Raw genomic sequence first — 17323 nt, forward strand, 5'->3', positions numbered from 1 at the left:
GGGTTGAGAGTTTGTAAGAAATGATCTAAATCCCATTTTCTCAGCTATTTGTCCAGGCGCAGATGTCGCAAATGCAACCCAGGGTTCGCAAATGTGAACCCCGCAAATGTGAGAAATCCTTCGCAAATGCGAAGAGATCCCATCTATGCTGCTATCGCAAATGCGATGGTTTTGTTCGTAAATGCGACCATGGGACAACCGCAAATGCCCACCCCAACACCCTCTCGCAAATGCGAAGAAATTGTTCGCAAATGCGCACCTGACAGAGTTCCTCCTATTATCACAAATGCGATCCTAAGCTCGCAAATGCAAGAACTGAGACTTGTGCAAAAAAACCAACAGACTCCTAACTCTCTCAAACTCTCCGCTACGCGTCCAAAACTCACCCGATCCCTTGGATCTCCAAACCAAACATCCACACAAGTGTAATAACATCATACGAACTCGCTCGCACGATCAAACACCAAAATAACACCTAAAACTATGAATCAGACATCAAAATGAATGTTATTTTCAAAGAAACTCAAGAATATGCAACTTTACAACCGGACGTCCGAATCACGTCAAATCAACTCCGTTTTATACCAAATTTTGCAGACAAGTTATAAATACTGAAATGAACCTATACCAAGTTCGGAAACAGAAATTTGACCCTAATAGCAATAAAGTCAACCTACGGTCAATCTTAGAAATTCTATTAGCCTTCAAATTACTAGTTTTTACCAAATTACTTTAAATCAAGTTAGAAACTTCCGAATTCGATTATGGAAATACGCTCGAGTCCCATATCACGATACGGACCCACCAGGACCATCAAAATACTGATCAGGGCCCGTTTACACAAAATGTTAACCGTAGTCAACTCAAGTGAGTTTTGAAGAAAAATTTCACATTTGATCAATTTTTCACATAAAAGTTTTCTGGAAAAGGACACGGACTATGTACACAAATCGAGGAAGGCCAAACCGAGCTATTCAAGGTCTCAGATCATAGAAATAAAGTCTAAAACTAAAATTGATATATCAGGTCATCACATTCTCCACATCTAAAATAAACGTTCGTCCTCGAACGGAGATAGAAAGGTACCTGGACTGGTGAAAAGGTGTGGATATCTATCACGCATTTCCGACTCGGATTCCCACGTGGCTGCCTCGATCGGCTGATCTCTCCACTGCACTCGAACTGAATGATAACTCTTAGACCTGAACTGCCGGACCTGCCGGGTTAGAATAGCCACCAGCTCCTCCTCATAAGTCAAATCCTTGTCCAATTGGACTAAGCTAGAATCTAACACATGGGACGGATCACTATGATATTTCCGAGATAAACTAGGTGGCAATACGAGCCTGTAGGCCACCTCACCCACTCTCTCAAGAATCTCAAAGGGTCCGATATACCTAGGGCTCAACTTGCCCTTCTTTCCGAACCTCATCTTACCCTTTATGGGTGAAACCCGGAGCAATACCCTCTCTCCAACCATGAATGCAACATCATAAACTCTACGGTTGGCATAACTCTTCTACCTAGACTGAGCATTGCAAAGTCGATCCTGAATAATCTTGACCATTTCTAAGGCATCTTAAACCAAATCGGTACCCAACAACCAAGCCTCTCCCGGCTCGAACCATCCAACTAGAAAACAATACCTACCCTATTATAATGCCTCATAGGGATCCATTTGAATGCTCGACTGGTAGCTATTATTGTAGGCAAACTCTGCAAGTGGCAAAAAATGATCCCAAGAACCCTTGAAATCCATAACACAAGCGAGAAACATATCCTCCAATATTTGAATAGTGTGCTCGGACTGTCCGTCCATCGGGGGGTGAAATGATATACTCAAATCAACCCGCATCCCTAACTCTTGATGTACGGCCCTCCAGAAGTGCGAGGTGAACTACACACCTAGATCAAAAAAGATAGACATGGGCACACTGTGAAGATGGACGATCTCGCGGATGTAGATATCAGCTAACCACTTTGAAGAATAGGTATCTGCCACTGGGAATAAATGTGCCGACTTGGTCAACTTGTCCACAACGACCCATATGGCATCAATTTTCTTCTAAGTCTATGGGAGTCAAACAACAAAATCCATAGTAATACGCTCTCACTTCCACTTAGGAATCTCTGGCCTCTAAAGCAAACTAGCAGGCCTCTGATGCTCGTACTTTACTTGCTGACAATTCAGACACCGAGCTACATATGCAACTATATCCTTCTTCATCCTCCTCCACCAATAATGTTGCTGCAAGTCCTGATACATCTTGGTGGCACCCGGGTGAATAAAATACCGAGAACTGTGGGCCTCCTCAAGAATCAACTCACGAAACCCATCCACATTGGGCACACAAATACGACCCTGCATCCGCAAAATCCCATTATCTCCAACAGTAACCTGCTTGGTACCACAGTGTCGCACCATGTCCTTAAGGATAAGCAAATTGGGCCATCATGTGATGCTCTTTGATGTGCTCATACAAGGAAGAATGAGAGACTATGCAAGCTAGAACACGACAGGGAACCGAAATATCTAACCTCACGAACCTATTGGCCAAAGCCTAAACATCCGATGCAAGTGGCCTCTCACCAACTGGGATATACGCAAGGCTACCTATACTCACAACCTTTCTACTCAAGGCATCAACCGCCATATTGGCCTTCTCAAGATGATATAAAATGGTGATATCATAGTCTTTCAACAGCCTCAACCACCTCCTCTGCCGCAAGTTAAGAGCCTTTTGCTTGAACAAATACTGTAGACTCTGATGATCAGTGAATACCTCACATGACACACCGCAAAGATAATGCCTCCAAATCTTCAGCGCATGAACAATGACTGCCAACTCTAAGTCATGAACAGGGTAATTCTTTTCATAAACCTTCAAATGCCATGACACGTATGCAATCACCCTGCCATCCTACATTAATACTGCACCGAGTCCAATACAAGGTACATCATAATACACTATATTTGATCCTGAACCTGTGGGCAACACCAACACTGGCGCCGTAGTCAAAGTAGTCTTGAGCTTCTGAAAGCTCAACTCACACTCATCCAACCATCTGAATGGGGCACCCTTCTAGGTCAATCTAGGAAGGCGAAGCGCCACTCTTTTGATTTCAAAAGAGTGCCATGTTCTCTCCAAGCTGGTGGAGCTTACCAATTATATGAAGCCACTGCTTCAGTGAATGATTGGAAAAATATGGGCTCCCTTTCTAGGGAGTGCTTGATAAACAACAACATACACTGTTCGGTGCTGGTATCATCCTAAATTCCTCTTATCTTTTTTTAGTTTATACTTTGCGATAATAACCTTGATTTTAACCTTTTTAGGCCATCTTTTTTACTTTTGAGGGCCTGCAAAGGTGGATCCTTGATAAATAAGAACTTGCTTCCGAGCGGGGTCATTTTTTGGCTGAAATAAATTAGCTCACCGAGCGCCTCCCAGTGCTGGAAGAAAATGTTGCACAAATGAGTGAGCTTGAAGCTTAGTTACAAAAAACTAAGCAAGATAAAATGGCCCACAACCAAGAAGTTGCTCAATTACATAAAGATCTCAGAGAGGCTAAGGCTAAGTGGGTCAAATTTTAGGATGCTGTAACCGCCACTACCGAGCGCGAATATGCTTTCGAGGAACAAGTTAATAGCTTGAAGGCCAACTTATGCTCCAAAACCGAGGAGGTCAATGCTGCCAAGGAGAGGAGGGCTAAAATTGAAGAGAGGCTCAAAAGGGTTATGGAGAAAAATCAGCTTCACTCAACTACCAATGCTGAGCTTGATTTCCGACTCAGCGCAATGAAGGCGGAAAAAGAAGAGCTCCAGGCCAAAATTGACAAGCTCAGAGCAAAACTCCAGGATCAAGAAGATCCCTCATCTTCTAGAAGACCTATTCTATGTATCATATGAAAAGGAAGACTTTGGAGGAGGCCAAAGTAGACATTGCCAACATTGACGATTGCATTGCTAAAGCTCGGGAACTGGAGTTAATGGCTCGTGAGAATCTTGATGCTCGGCCCACTACAACGGACTCCTCAAATACCAATTCTGATTATTCGGGAACCGAAGGGGAGACCGAAGAGGATGAAGGTCCCGAACCGGCAGGGGAACAACCTTCTTCCACCAGGGAGAATGAGGACCCTTCCCTCCCTTCGGGTTCTGGCAACAAAGAATAATGTATAATTTCTTTCTTTTATCCTTTGTAATTATGCCAATATGTTTTTACTAAGTTTGGCACTTTAATAAATAAAAGAACCTTTGCCTAAATATTGTGCAAAAACATAAGATAAGAAAAGGACTTTTATTTATTCCTTCTATCTTCAAAAGTACACCTACATAAATATCGTTGAAGTTTGAATCATTCTATTCTTGTTCTCTCATAGATGGTGTGGACATGCGCAACATTCACCGTTGATCAGGAGCCGGAGCCCCAGGTTGCTTCCACTACCAGAGGTAAAGTTGGGGCCAAGGTAGGGCCAGAGGCAGAGGCAGCGCTTAGCCTAGAGCACGCGCAATAGCACCTATTTCAGAGCCTTAGATTGACTAGGATAAGGAGGTCCCTATTCAAACCGTGCCAGTTGGACCAGCTTAGATCCTAGAGGGGTTCATTGCCACCCCAGTACTTCAAGACGCTCTAGTCTATCTGGTGGGCCTTATGGAGAGTGTGGCCCAGGCCGGTGTGCTCCCAATGGCACCAACCGTCTCTCAAGCCGGGGGAGGAGCCCAGACTACCACTAGTCACACTCTATAGCAGATGGCTCATGGATATGAGACTCTGCCAATTCTAGCAGTTGGGGTAATTCAGCATATTATTGCTACTCACTCCGAGGAGGGACTAACTATGTCGTTCGAGGGGCGAAAGAGGTTGGACAAATTCACCAAATTGTTTCCTATTCGCTTTAGTGGATCACCTTCTAAGGACCCTAGGATTTCTTGGACCGTTGCCATGAGGTATTACGCAACATTGGTATTGTGGAGTCCAATGGAGTTGACTTCGCAGTATTTCAGATACACGGTTCTGCCAAGAGGTGATTTATGTTTGAAGTAGACCAGCAGGTTCACCTCCACTCACTTGGGATCAGTTCTCATAGCTTTCCTTGGATAAGTTCATTCCTTTCACTTTGAGAGAGGACTAGCGCAACCAGTTTGAGTGCCTCTAGCAGGGTAGCATGAATGTTACCCACTATGAGACCAAATTCATGGATTTATCTTGCCATGCAGTTGTCTTGATACCTATTGAGAGGGAGAGGGTGAGGAGATTTATAGTTGGTCTTACTTATGGTATCAAGCTACATATGGCTAGAGAGATTGAGGATGATATCTCTTTCACGTGGGTTATGGAGATTGCTAGACTGATTGAGAGAATTTGTGGTCAGGGTAGGGAGGCAGCATCTAAGAAGAGGCCACGTCATTTGGTAGTTTCAGTGGTGCCTCGTCTGGAGGCAGGGGTTCATTTGGTAGAGGCCATCCCAGTAGTCTAATTCAGTTAGTGCTTCAAGTATCACACGATGCTTCAGGCAGTCACAGTTCTTATGGGTCTCATCCTAAGCAGATAGCGTACAATGCACCTTCAGCTCCGGTTAGTGCACCTCCGATTCAGAGTTATCGGCCTAGTTGTTTAAGTTGACAGGGTCAATTCTAGAGTCAACAACCATATCAGCAGAAGACTTGTTATATTTTTGGAGATTCGAGGCATATCACGAGGTTTTGCTGTAGATCACATAGTAGCATGTCAGAGCAAGGTACTGGTACCATGGTTACGACACCGGTTGCTACACCACACGCTTAGCCAGCTAGAGGAGGAGGTATGGCACCCTGAGGTGGTGGTCAGGCTATCAGAGGAGGAGGCTAGCAAGGCCGTTTGAGAGGTGGATGTCAGATTGGTGGGGCTCAACCCTGTTGCTATTTATTCCCAGCTAGACTCGAGGTGGAGTCATCTGATGCGGTTATCATAGGTATTGTTCTGGTTTGCTATAAAGATGCATCAGTTTTATTTGATCCGGTTTTCACTTATTCGCATGTGTCATCCTATTTTGCTTCATATCTGGATATGTCTCCTGATTCTTTGAGTGCTTCAATTTATGTGTCTACGCTTGTTGGGAATTTTATTGTGGTAGATCATGTTATTGGTCGTGTTTGATTACTATCGGGGGTTATGAGACTAGGGTAGACCTTCTGTTACTAGTATGGTGGACTTTGATGTGATTTTGGGTATGGACTAGTTGTCACCATATAACACTATTCTGGATTATCACGCTAAGATCGTGACGTTGGAAATGACGGGATTTCTGAGATTGGAGTGGAGAGGTTCAGTGGGTTATGTATTCCCGGCAGGATAGTATCTTATCTGAAGGCACAACGGATGGTTAAGAAGGGGTGTTTGGCATACTTAGCCTTTGTCAGGGATGTTAGTGCTGATACTTCTACCGTTGAGTCAGTTCTGATAGTGAGACTTTCCAGATGTGTTCCCCTCAGACCTACTGGGTATGTCGCCCAATAGGGATATTGATTTTGGTTTTGACTTGGTATCGGACACTCAGCCCATCTCTATTCCTCATATCGCATGACACCAGTGGAGTTGAGAGAATTAAAGGAACATTTTCAGGATTGCTTGATAAGGGTTTCATCAGACCGACTGTTTCACAGTGGGGTGCTACAGTTCTATTTGTAAAGAAGAAAGACGGCTCTATGAGGATGGGTATTGACTACAGGCAGCTGAACAAGGTTACAGTTAAGAACAAGTACCCACTATCACGTATTGATGATTTATTTGATCAGCGTTAGGGTGCTAAGGTGTTCTCAAAGATTGTCCTGAGATCGGGATATCATTAGTTGATGATCCAGCAAAATGATATTTTTGAAAATATATATACTTATTTGAAAAATATGAGGGCAAAATTGGGTATCAACAATATACACCTCGGTCCCGATAAGACATTGATCCTGGTTCTAATAGCCCCCAGTTTTGGTGGCACTCCTGGTGCCGTAAAATGCATTATTCACCCCAATGTTCGAATACTAAGTATGAGGATTCGAACGCCGGAAGTCTTGTATTCATTGAAGGTTCTTCCCTTCATTTCGTACTTTGCTATTTCATCGGTTGAGACAACTTGTGAATGATTAAACAACCTATTTGAGTTTTGGGAGGCGAGGTTTGCCATCAAACCAAAGATTATTTAACCATCCATAAGCTCTTTTCCGCACGAGCTCATGGTCATCGGCCCCATCGGTGGAAGAATTTTTAGTGCCTTGATATCGAAGGTCTTGTCCTTGCCGATGATCCTTTCTTCATAGTATGCTTTATGTCGCTGCCTCGTTAAATACCTTGCCAGAAAAATTTGGCTGGGACAAAAACTAGACAAAGGGAAAAGGAGTGCAGCACATACTTTCAGTACCAACAAGGATCTTCAACAATAATACCTTTTTAGGTGATTCACATTCCAGTTGCTCGGAATTTGACTCCATCCCGATTTTCCAGTTTATACGAGCCTTTATCGGTTATAGTTGAGATCTAGTAGATTCCTTCTCATGTTGGTCCCAACTTCCCGCCGTTGAATTTTGAGTGCTTTGAGTACCTTTCCTTAGAACCAGATCTCCAACTTTGTAATAAAGTAGGTTTGCCCCGCGATTGTAATATCTTTCCATTCTTTTCTTCTATGCTACCATCCTCACATATGCCAGATCCCGGTGTTCTTCAACCAACTCTGGCTTCATTAGTAATGCTTCATTGTTTGCTTCTTTGTTTTCTCAGGAAAACCTCAAGGTCGGCTCCCCTACTTCCATCGGTATCAGAGCCCCTGAGTGGTATATGAGTGATAAGGGTGTTTCACCCGTGCTCGACTTTACCATGGTCCGATACGCCCATAAAACACCCAGTAGTTTATTTATCCACTTACCCTTAGCATCTTCTAGCTTCTTCTTAAAATTTTGAATAATTACCTTGTTGGTTGACTCCGCCTGCCCGTTAGCTCTCGCGTGGTACAATGAAGAAGTAATTTGTTTGATTTTTAACCCTTCAAAAGAACTTTGTGACTTTTGAACCTACAAATTGTAGCCCATTGTCACAAGCAATCTCCTTTAGTATCCCAAATCGACAGATTATGTGGTTTCATAAGAAGTCAACCACTTCGCGTTCTCCAATATTTTGGTAAGGACCTGCTTCAATCCATTTAATGAAATAATTAGTTAAAACTAAAAGAAATCTTACCTTCCTGGGGCCCGGTGGTAAAGTACCAACTATGTCCATTCCCCATTTCATGAATGGCCACAGGCACACTACCGAATATAAAAGCTCTGATGGTTGGTGCACTAACTGTGCATGAAGTTGACATTTGTCGCACTTTTGTATGAAAGTCTTTGCCTCCTGTTCCATCCGAGGCCAATAATAGCCAGCCCTGACTAATTTGAGAACTAACGAGTCTGCCCCGAAGTGATTTCCGCAGACTCCTTCGTGGACTTCTCTCATCACGTAGTCCGCCTCCGAGGCCCTTAGACACCGAGCTAACAGTCCTTGGAATGATCTCCTATATAACTATCCACCAACAATACAGTAGCGAGCCTCTTTGGTTCACAGTGCCCGGGACACTTTTGGGTCTTCGGGTAATTTACCATGTCCGGGATATTCAACGAACTCGTTCCTCTAGTCCCAAATTAAGTTGGTTGAATTTACCTCTCAATAACCGTCTAGATCCAATACTGAATGCAACAATTGGACGACCGTACGAAAGTCAGATCCTTTCATCTCTATGGATGACCCCAAATTAGCCAATGCGTCTTTTTCCACATTTTTCTCCCTCAGAATATGAACGATTGACAATTCTGTGAATTGTGCCAATAATGCTTGAACTTTGTTCAAGTACTGTTTCATGCGCTCCTCCTTCGTGTCGAAAATCCCAAACACTTGGTTGACCACCAGCCGGGAGTCATATTTTATCTTTATGAGCTCGGAACCTAGTCCCCAAGCTAGTTCAAGTCCTGCAACCGAAGCCTCATACTTGACTTCATTATTAGTTAGCGGTACAATTATAATGGCCTGCCTTACGGTCTCCCCTGAGAGCGTGATTAGAACTACTCCGAGACCAGACCCTTTTACGTTGGAGGCCCCATCCATAAACAAGTTCCAAACTTCCGACGTCATTTTCGACACTAGCACTGCTTCCTTAGCAGCCAAAGGCATTAATCACGGACTGAAATCGGCCATGAAATTTGCCAAAACTTGTGATTTAATTGCAGTCCTCAGTTTATATTCAATGTCAAATTCGCTAACTTCGACTGCCTATTTAGCCAAATGGCCAACTCAGGCTTATGACAGACATTCCGTAAGGGAAAGTTTGTCACAATGGCTATTAGGTGGCCTGAAAATAAGGCCTAAGCTTTAGAGAGGAAACTATGAGAGCTAAGGCCAACTTTTCAAGGTACAGATAACGAGTCTCCGCTCATGATAATATTTTACTAATGTAATAAATAGGAAATTGCGTACTTTTATCTTGTCGGACCAAAATGGCACTTACCGCTACTTCCAATACCACTAGATAAATTAGCAGTTGTTCACCCTCCCCCCGGTTTTGACAATAACGAAGGGTTGGATAGGTAACTTTTTTAGGTCCTTCAATTCCTGTTGGCATTCTGGAATCCACACGAAGCAATTCTTCTTTTTCAAGAGTGAGAAAAAGTGATGGAATATTTCTGAGGACCTTGAGATGAATCTATTGAGAGCTACGAATCTACCGGTCAACCTCTGTACTTCCTTCACACTTGTCAACTAGTCTGGGATATCCTCGATGGATTTGATTTTGTCAGGGTTTGCCCCGATTCCTTTTTGCGAGACCAGAAATCCTAAGAATTTACCAAAGCCAACCCCGAAGGAACATTTCTCTGGGTTACGTTTCAGGTTATGCTTCCGCAAGCTGTCAAAAATTTCTTGGAGATGTTTAAGATGATCTCCTGCATTTAAAGACTTAACTAATATGTCATCAATATACATTTCTATCATTTTGCCTATCTGATTCTCAAACATCTTATTAACGAGCCTCTGATAAGTGGTTCTGGCATTTTTAAGCCTGAAAGGGATCACATTATAGCAATTTGTGCCTAACTTTGTTATGAAAGAAGTCTTTTCTTGATCCTAAGGGAATTTGATTATACCCGGAGTAAGCATCAAAGAAACTCATTAACTCATGCCCGACTGTAGCATCAATCATTTGATCAATGCTCGATAACGAGAGTGAGTCTTTGGGGCACGCCTTATTTAAATCCTTATAGTCCACACACATCCTAAATTTGTTATTCTTTTTAGGTACCACAACTACGTTAGCTAACCATTCTGGGACTTTACCTCTTATATCGAACCGATGTTAAGTAGTCGGTTTACCTATTCCTTAACAAACCTATTTCTGACCTCTGCTATCAAGCGTTTCTTTTGCCTTACCAGTGGGAAGTTTGGATCCAGGCTCAATTTGTGGACCGCTATATCCAATGGGATACCTTTCATATCCTAGTGCGACCACGCAAAGTAGTCAACGTAAGTTTTAAGAAAATTTATAAACTCTAACCTGAGCTCGGGATTTAACCCCATTCCCAAATGAAACTTTCTTTCTAAAAATTCCTCGAACAAAGCCACTTGCTCGAGCTCCTCTGTGGTTGACTTGGTTGTATCTATTTCTTTTGGTACCTGGAAAGACCTCGGTACCTAATAGGATTCCGATGACTCCTCGCCTTAGTCATCTACAATAGGAAAGGGAGAAGGCACAGGTTCCTATAATTGCTATTTTCTGGTTTCTTTTCCCTTGCTGTTGGAAACAGTCACTGCGTTCATCTCCCTCACCGTCAGTTACTCTCATCTTATCCGTTTAATCCTCTCAGGTGTCGGAAACGTCAATAATTGATGATACATCGAGAGCACATCCTTCATCTCATGTGTCCACGGCCTCCTGAGGATTACATTGTAACCCATGTAGCCATCCACCACTTAGAACAAGGTGGTCTTTGTTACACCTTCGGTGTGAGTGGGTAGCCAAATCTCTCCTCGGGTTTTCACGCTTGTCAGATTGAAGCCAGCTAGAAGCTTTGACGCTGGGATGATGTTTCTGATTAATTCTGCTTGCTTTAGAACTCTCCATTGTATGATATTGGCTGGACTTCTTGGATTAACAAAAACACGCTTAATATTTAAATATAAGACATTAAGTGAAAATACCAGCGCGTCATTGTGCGGTAGGAGAAGTCCATCAGCACCTTCTTCCGTAAAGGTAATGTCGTCTTTCTAGACTTCCCAAACTCTCTTGCAATGAGTCACTAATATTTTTGCTTTTTTCGAGGCAAAAAATATCACCTCATTGACTTCGCTCCCTCCGAAGATCATGTTGATTGTCATCCAAGGTGACCCTACTGCTGTCTTTGAGGGCTCCGCATTGTCTCGGCTTCGACCATAATTGTTTTTGTCACGGCCACTTAAAACTCTCTAAGATGGACATTCTTCAACAATGTTGCCACCTCCTCGTGAAGATGTCTGCAGTCCCCCATTCTATGGCCGTGAGTCCCATGGAATTCACACTACGAATTAGGATCCCTCTAACTAGGATCTGATCGAATTGGTTTTGGAAATCATGCTTTTTGGATGTTTCTCATTGCCGACACTAGTTCTACCAGGCTGATATTGAAGTTGTAATTAGATAGCCTAGGATACACGGGATCCCGGAATCCCCGTGCCTCTTTCTCATGCAATGATCTATTTTGACCGCGATCCGTCCTTCTGTTGGAGGTGAACCTTTCCTATGACTGGAACCCTTTACTGCTACGTCCATAAATCCTCTTGTATGGTATAAAACGACCCCTAGTAGACCTCTGATCTGTATCAAAGTCATTTTTAAACTTATCCTGATTTTTATTGCTACCCCGTCATTTGGATGACACTCAAGAGCCATGATAATCATCTTCTATCCTTATATTTGACTCGTAGCGATTATGGATATCCGCCCATGTGGTTTCCTGAAGCTCGAGCAATCTCTTCTTTAGTTTTCAGGAGGCATAAAAACTCAATGGATTTAGACCCTTCGTGAATTCCTCTGCTGCCCATTTTTCTGAAATTGCTAGTAACATCATCCTTTCTTTTTGGAATCGGATCACGAATTCTCGCAGCAGCTCGGATTCACCTTGCGAAATTCTTAATATATCTGCATTTCTAGCATGGACCTTTCTTGCTCCAGCATGAGCTTTGATAAAAGAATCTGTAAGCATTTCAAAAGAATCTATTGAATGTTCGGGTAAGAGGGAATACCATATCAGGGGCCCCTTCGTGAGGGTTTCACCAAACTTTTTCATCAAAACCGACTCGATCTCATGTTGGGCCAATTTGTTTCCTTTTACTGCCATGGTGTAGGTCATGATGTGCTCCTGCGGATCCGAAGTCCCATCATACTTTGGTATGTCTGGCATCTTGAATCTCTTCGGGATTAACTCTAGTGCCACACTTGGTTTAAACGGCAATTGCGTGTACTTTTTTGAATCTAGACCATTTAACATCGGCCGTGCGCTTGGGATCTGATCCATTTGAGCATGAAACTCCTTCGCATTCTGATCCATTCATTCATTAATCTCTCTCATGAATCTCATGAGCTAGGTTTTGAAAGGATCACTCAAGTTATTGTTCCTAGATCCACCCCGGCTCCGTCAAAACCGACCTCATCCCTTGGACTATTGTTATCGATCCTTTGTGCCTTCTGATTTTCAGGACCATCGGGATAAACCGGGGCCCTTCCACTATCATTGTTGGAAGCACCCGATAATGCCTGCTGTAATTTCGCCATCACAAGATCTTGCCTCGAAAGCTGGTTCATAATTGCTCTTTACTGCTCTCTCAGGAGTTTAACTGTTTCTACAACATGTTCATCCTCCACATCAGTAGGAGTTGGGACCCGCACATGTCGAGGATATTGTCCTTCACGAACTGAGTTTGTTTTATCCCCTTCGATGCGGGTTTCACTGATGAAATCATCACGCTGAGACAACTCTTCCCATTCATCGTGTGCTCTAATGTTGTGAACATTATTGACATCGTTCGCTGCCATATCTGACTTTTACTTAAGAAAAAACAAAATTCATTAGTAACAAACGGATGGATCAAAGCAATTACGCAGCTTACGGTGGGCGCCAAACTCTTTATCCTTAAAACGGTACAGTTGAATTTATAGTGTGGTTGTGAATCAACTTGCTCCAAAAATGATAAATAAATAGGAACAAAGATAAGATTAACGATTGAGATTAAAGGAGATAACAAGCCTGATTCCGAACTCGATCTTTCCGAGAGCAAAAGTAGAAGCAATGATAAAACTCTTTTGATTGAGCGTAAAGTAGTAGGCTGTAGCTTTTGTGTGCAGAATGCTTCATGTCCAAAAATGGTTGCTAATCTTTCTATTTATAGCCTCTACTCAGCGGGCAAGATCCTAAAATCAAGCTCCTCTTGAATGAAAATAAAAACGTCTTTGATGAGTGCATAACGACTGTCTTTGAATGCATATATTCTCTGTAATGGCTGCTTATTAAATGTTGCCTGATGTCAAAACTTTGAATCTTTATTATAGGTTATGTTCCCGTTTGAATCCATCTTGTATCAGTTACACCCTTGGTACCCGATACCAGTTTTTTGCTGACCCGTTTTTTGCCTATTCTCGGTTTTACGTGTCATCTCGTTATTTGACCATTGTTATCAACCAATTTCACTCCATATACTTATTAACTTGAATTCTTTTACCAATTTGAATATAAATATTATATTTTATATGATAACTACACTATAGTCAAAAATAAAGGAAAACAAAAACCAATATAAATATTAGAATTATATTTTTTTGTAGGATAACTACACTATAGACAAAAAGGCCCCTTATTAAAATTTGATTTTGGACCGCAAATTTTATTAAGAAGTCCTTGAGGGTGATGCGGAAGAACAGGTGTTCCTGCAAATATGGAGACCAGAAGAAAATTTGATTTAGGAAAATGAAGCACCAGATATGGTAAAATACCATAATAGATATACAACTAGAATTCCCTTCTTGTGAGATGGGAACCACGTGAGGAGCTCTATGGGAAAGTAATTCTTTTTAGAGTATAGTCTAACTGAAAAATGGTATCATAGACTAAACCTCTAATGCAAAAAGTGAAAATCAATACTGTTAAAAGTTATTAATAGAATAAAGATGAAATTGGTGGTATCATTAGAAATCATGGTGGAAATATATATTTTTTTCTTTTGCTATTCCAATTCATAGTGAAGTAATAACTTAGCTGAAGTCCATGCTACCATGATTGGTGTTCCAATGGTGATTGCAGAATAAATATCTTAAATGTATTCCAAAACCGAACTCTTTACTTATTTCTAATCTTATGGGTATTAAAGAAAACTTCATAATAAAGGTAGAAAGAAGTTGAAGGCCATTTTTGTACTAACATATGGAAACAAAAACTGAAAGACGGAAGAATCAAAAGTAACTTAACAATAAAAAGATTAGTCTCCTTTATATGGCACAAGGGCCAGCAATTGTTTTGAGTTTGTGGTCTCTATGGCCTTCTCAGCATTCTCCAAAATTGGGCGACATAAGATGCTGATTGTTTTCAATTTTTGCGCGGTCAATCATTTGAGCATTTTGATCTTCTGTCATACGTAAGTTCCTAGCATCTCTAACCTTCAAAATGTTTTAAGCCTTTGAAGATAAAATCTGATAATACTTAGGTCAAAACAACGAAGGGGGATCATAGAGTAGTTTAACACAACCTTGACTAACAAGGTACCTACAGGTTATGAAATAAAAAAAAATGTTATATCACGACCCCAAAATCTAATTAGTCGTGATGACACCTAACCCAACCCGTTAGGTAAGTCAATTAACAACTATCCAATTTAATGAATTGATTAATAGAAGAAATGATAATACAACTGCTTTATACAAGAATTTTCCAAGGACTAGTAGTACAAATTATGAGCTTCTAAGATTTAGATTTTTACAAGACTGAACTGAAATAAGTACAACATCTATTTGAAATGTAAATGAACTGAATTCGAATCTAATGCTACCAAGGACAAGTGATAGCCATAACTGGAATGCAAGTACATCTTCAGATCCAGCTCTCGCCGTACGCGGTAACATCAACATCAAACAACTGCACGCAAGGTACAGAAGTGTAGTATGAGTACAACCGACCCCATGTACTCAATAAGTAATAAACCTAACCTTAGGTTGATAGTAGTGACGAGCTGGGACAAGAGTTAGAGTCCAACTCCAATAACCAATAACAATTCATGATAAAAATAGTGCAAGAAAAATAACCCATAGGTATGATGCTCAACTCATTCACAGTTATGGAAAAATAGGCATATTTTTTAAATAAAACAGAAAAACCCAAATTCTTTACCAAAAGAACCAAAATATGTGTAAGTTTGTAAAACCGTGATTTCCTTCCCAAAACTTTTCAATAGGTAAATATTTCATTAACAAATGGCATGAGGAAAGTACATCTATATGCCTATATGTCAATGTGTATGAGAAGTCATGAATGGCGTGATACCGTACAGCATGAGAAAAATGCATCTCTATGCCTGTATGTCAAGTGTACATGTCGAATGCAATACAACATAGTGAGTAAACCATATGCATACTCTCAGAGTATCAATTCACTCAGTCCTCCCAGTCACTCAGTCCTCACAGTTACTCGCTCTCGGAACTCGCGCTCGGCACTCGCACTCATTAGGTACCTACGCTCACTGTGGATGTGCAAACTCCAAAGGGGCAATTCCAGCCCAAGCGCTATAATAAGCCAATCATGGCATGAATCAAATAAACATGTTGAGTCGTGTAGATCGATCCCATAAATATCCTCATAATCAGGCCCTCGGTATCACTCAGTCATCAATCTCTTCAGTCTCTCGGGCTCACAAGAATCATGATAATCAGCCCAAACAGTGATGATACGATGTATAAATAAAGGACAACAAAGACCGAGATATGATATGCAAATAATAGTTGTGACTGAGTATACATTTCAAATTAAGCATTCAACATGTAACATGATCTCTGTGGGTCCCAACAGTGCCAATATATGGCCTAAGCATGATTTCTAATATGGATCAAAGCTCAATTACTCTAGCACGTAGAGATTTCATGGTTAAAGATAAGATTAGGTAACTACACAGTACCACAGAAATAACTGAGTCACAATTCAAACAGTGCACGCCCACACGCCCGTCACCTAGCATGTGCATCACCTCAACACAAAACACATATCACGTATATTCAGGGGTTCATACCCTCATTACCAAGTTTAGAAGTGTTACTTACTTCGAACAAGCCAAATCCAATACTGAGCAAGCTAAATGATCCTCCAAAAATGCTATCCCGCGCGTACCGACCTTCGAATGGCTCGAAACTAGCCAAAATCAACTCAAACACGTCAAATAAACCCTAAGGAAACAATTCCCAATGATAAAGGTCGAATCTTTACTCAAAACCCCAAAGTCAACTAAAAAGTCAAACCCGGGTGCGCACCTTGGAACCGACAAAACTCACAAAATCCAATAACCCATTCAATTACGAGTTCAACCATACACGTTTCATTCCAATCCGACTCCGAATCAAAGTTCAAAACTCAAAAATTCACACTATGAAGCTTTAGACAAAACCCCCCAATTTCCCTCTTGAAATCCTCAATGAAATGCATGAAATAAAATCAAAACCGAGTATAGAACATTAACCCCAATCCATATGGTGAAAATCGCCTAAAGAATCGCTTCAATCCGAGCTCCAAATATGAATAAAATAGCCAAGCCCTCGATATATAGCTCCTGTCCAGGCATCGTCGCATCTGCGACACACTTAGCCGCTTCTACGACGTCGCTTTTGCGACCAGAGTTCCGCTTCGGCGGAAAAGCACTGGAGAAATGGCCATCGCACTTGCGGAAAAACATCCACTCCTGCGATATCGCAGGTGTGATAATAGAACACGCATCTGCGCCAATGCCTGCTCCTGCGCGCACGCATGTGCGCTACAAATTTTGCTTTTGCGGAGGCAGCCGAACTCAACCTTCGTCGCAGGTGCGACAATATTTCCACTTCTGCGACCATTACACCCGCGCAAAACCAGCCGCAGGTGCGATCACACCAGATCCTACCACCAACAGCCTTAACCGAAATTGATCCAAACAATCCTAACCTCGTCCGAAACTCTTCTGAGCCACCCAAGACCCCATATGAATATGACAACAAGTCCCCTAACATAACACGGACCTGCTCAAGGCCTCAAATCATGCATAACAACATCGAAACGGCGAATCGC

At 41.8% G+C, this 17323-nt stretch overlaps 1 protein-coding gene across 1 annotated transcript; it reads right to left on the minus strand.

Moving 5' to 3' along the window:
* Positions 1-8672: 8672 nt before the first annotated feature.
* LOC142168899 (uncharacterized) lies at positions 8673-9176 on the minus strand. Its single transcript, XM_075230072.1, has one exon. The coding sequence runs from the start codon at positions 9174-9176 to the stop codon at positions 8673-8675; it is 504 nt and encodes a 167-aa protein (XP_075086173.1).
* Between the last annotated feature and the right edge of the window lie 8147 nt (positions 9177-17323).

The sequence above is a fragment of the Nicotiana tabacum genome, chromosome 14 (assembly GCF_000715075.1).
Source record: "Nicotiana tabacum cultivar K326 chromosome 14, ASM71507v2, whole genome shotgun sequence".
Classification (NCBI taxonomy): domain Eukaryota; kingdom Viridiplantae; phylum Streptophyta; class Magnoliopsida; order Solanales; family Solanaceae; genus Nicotiana; species Nicotiana tabacum.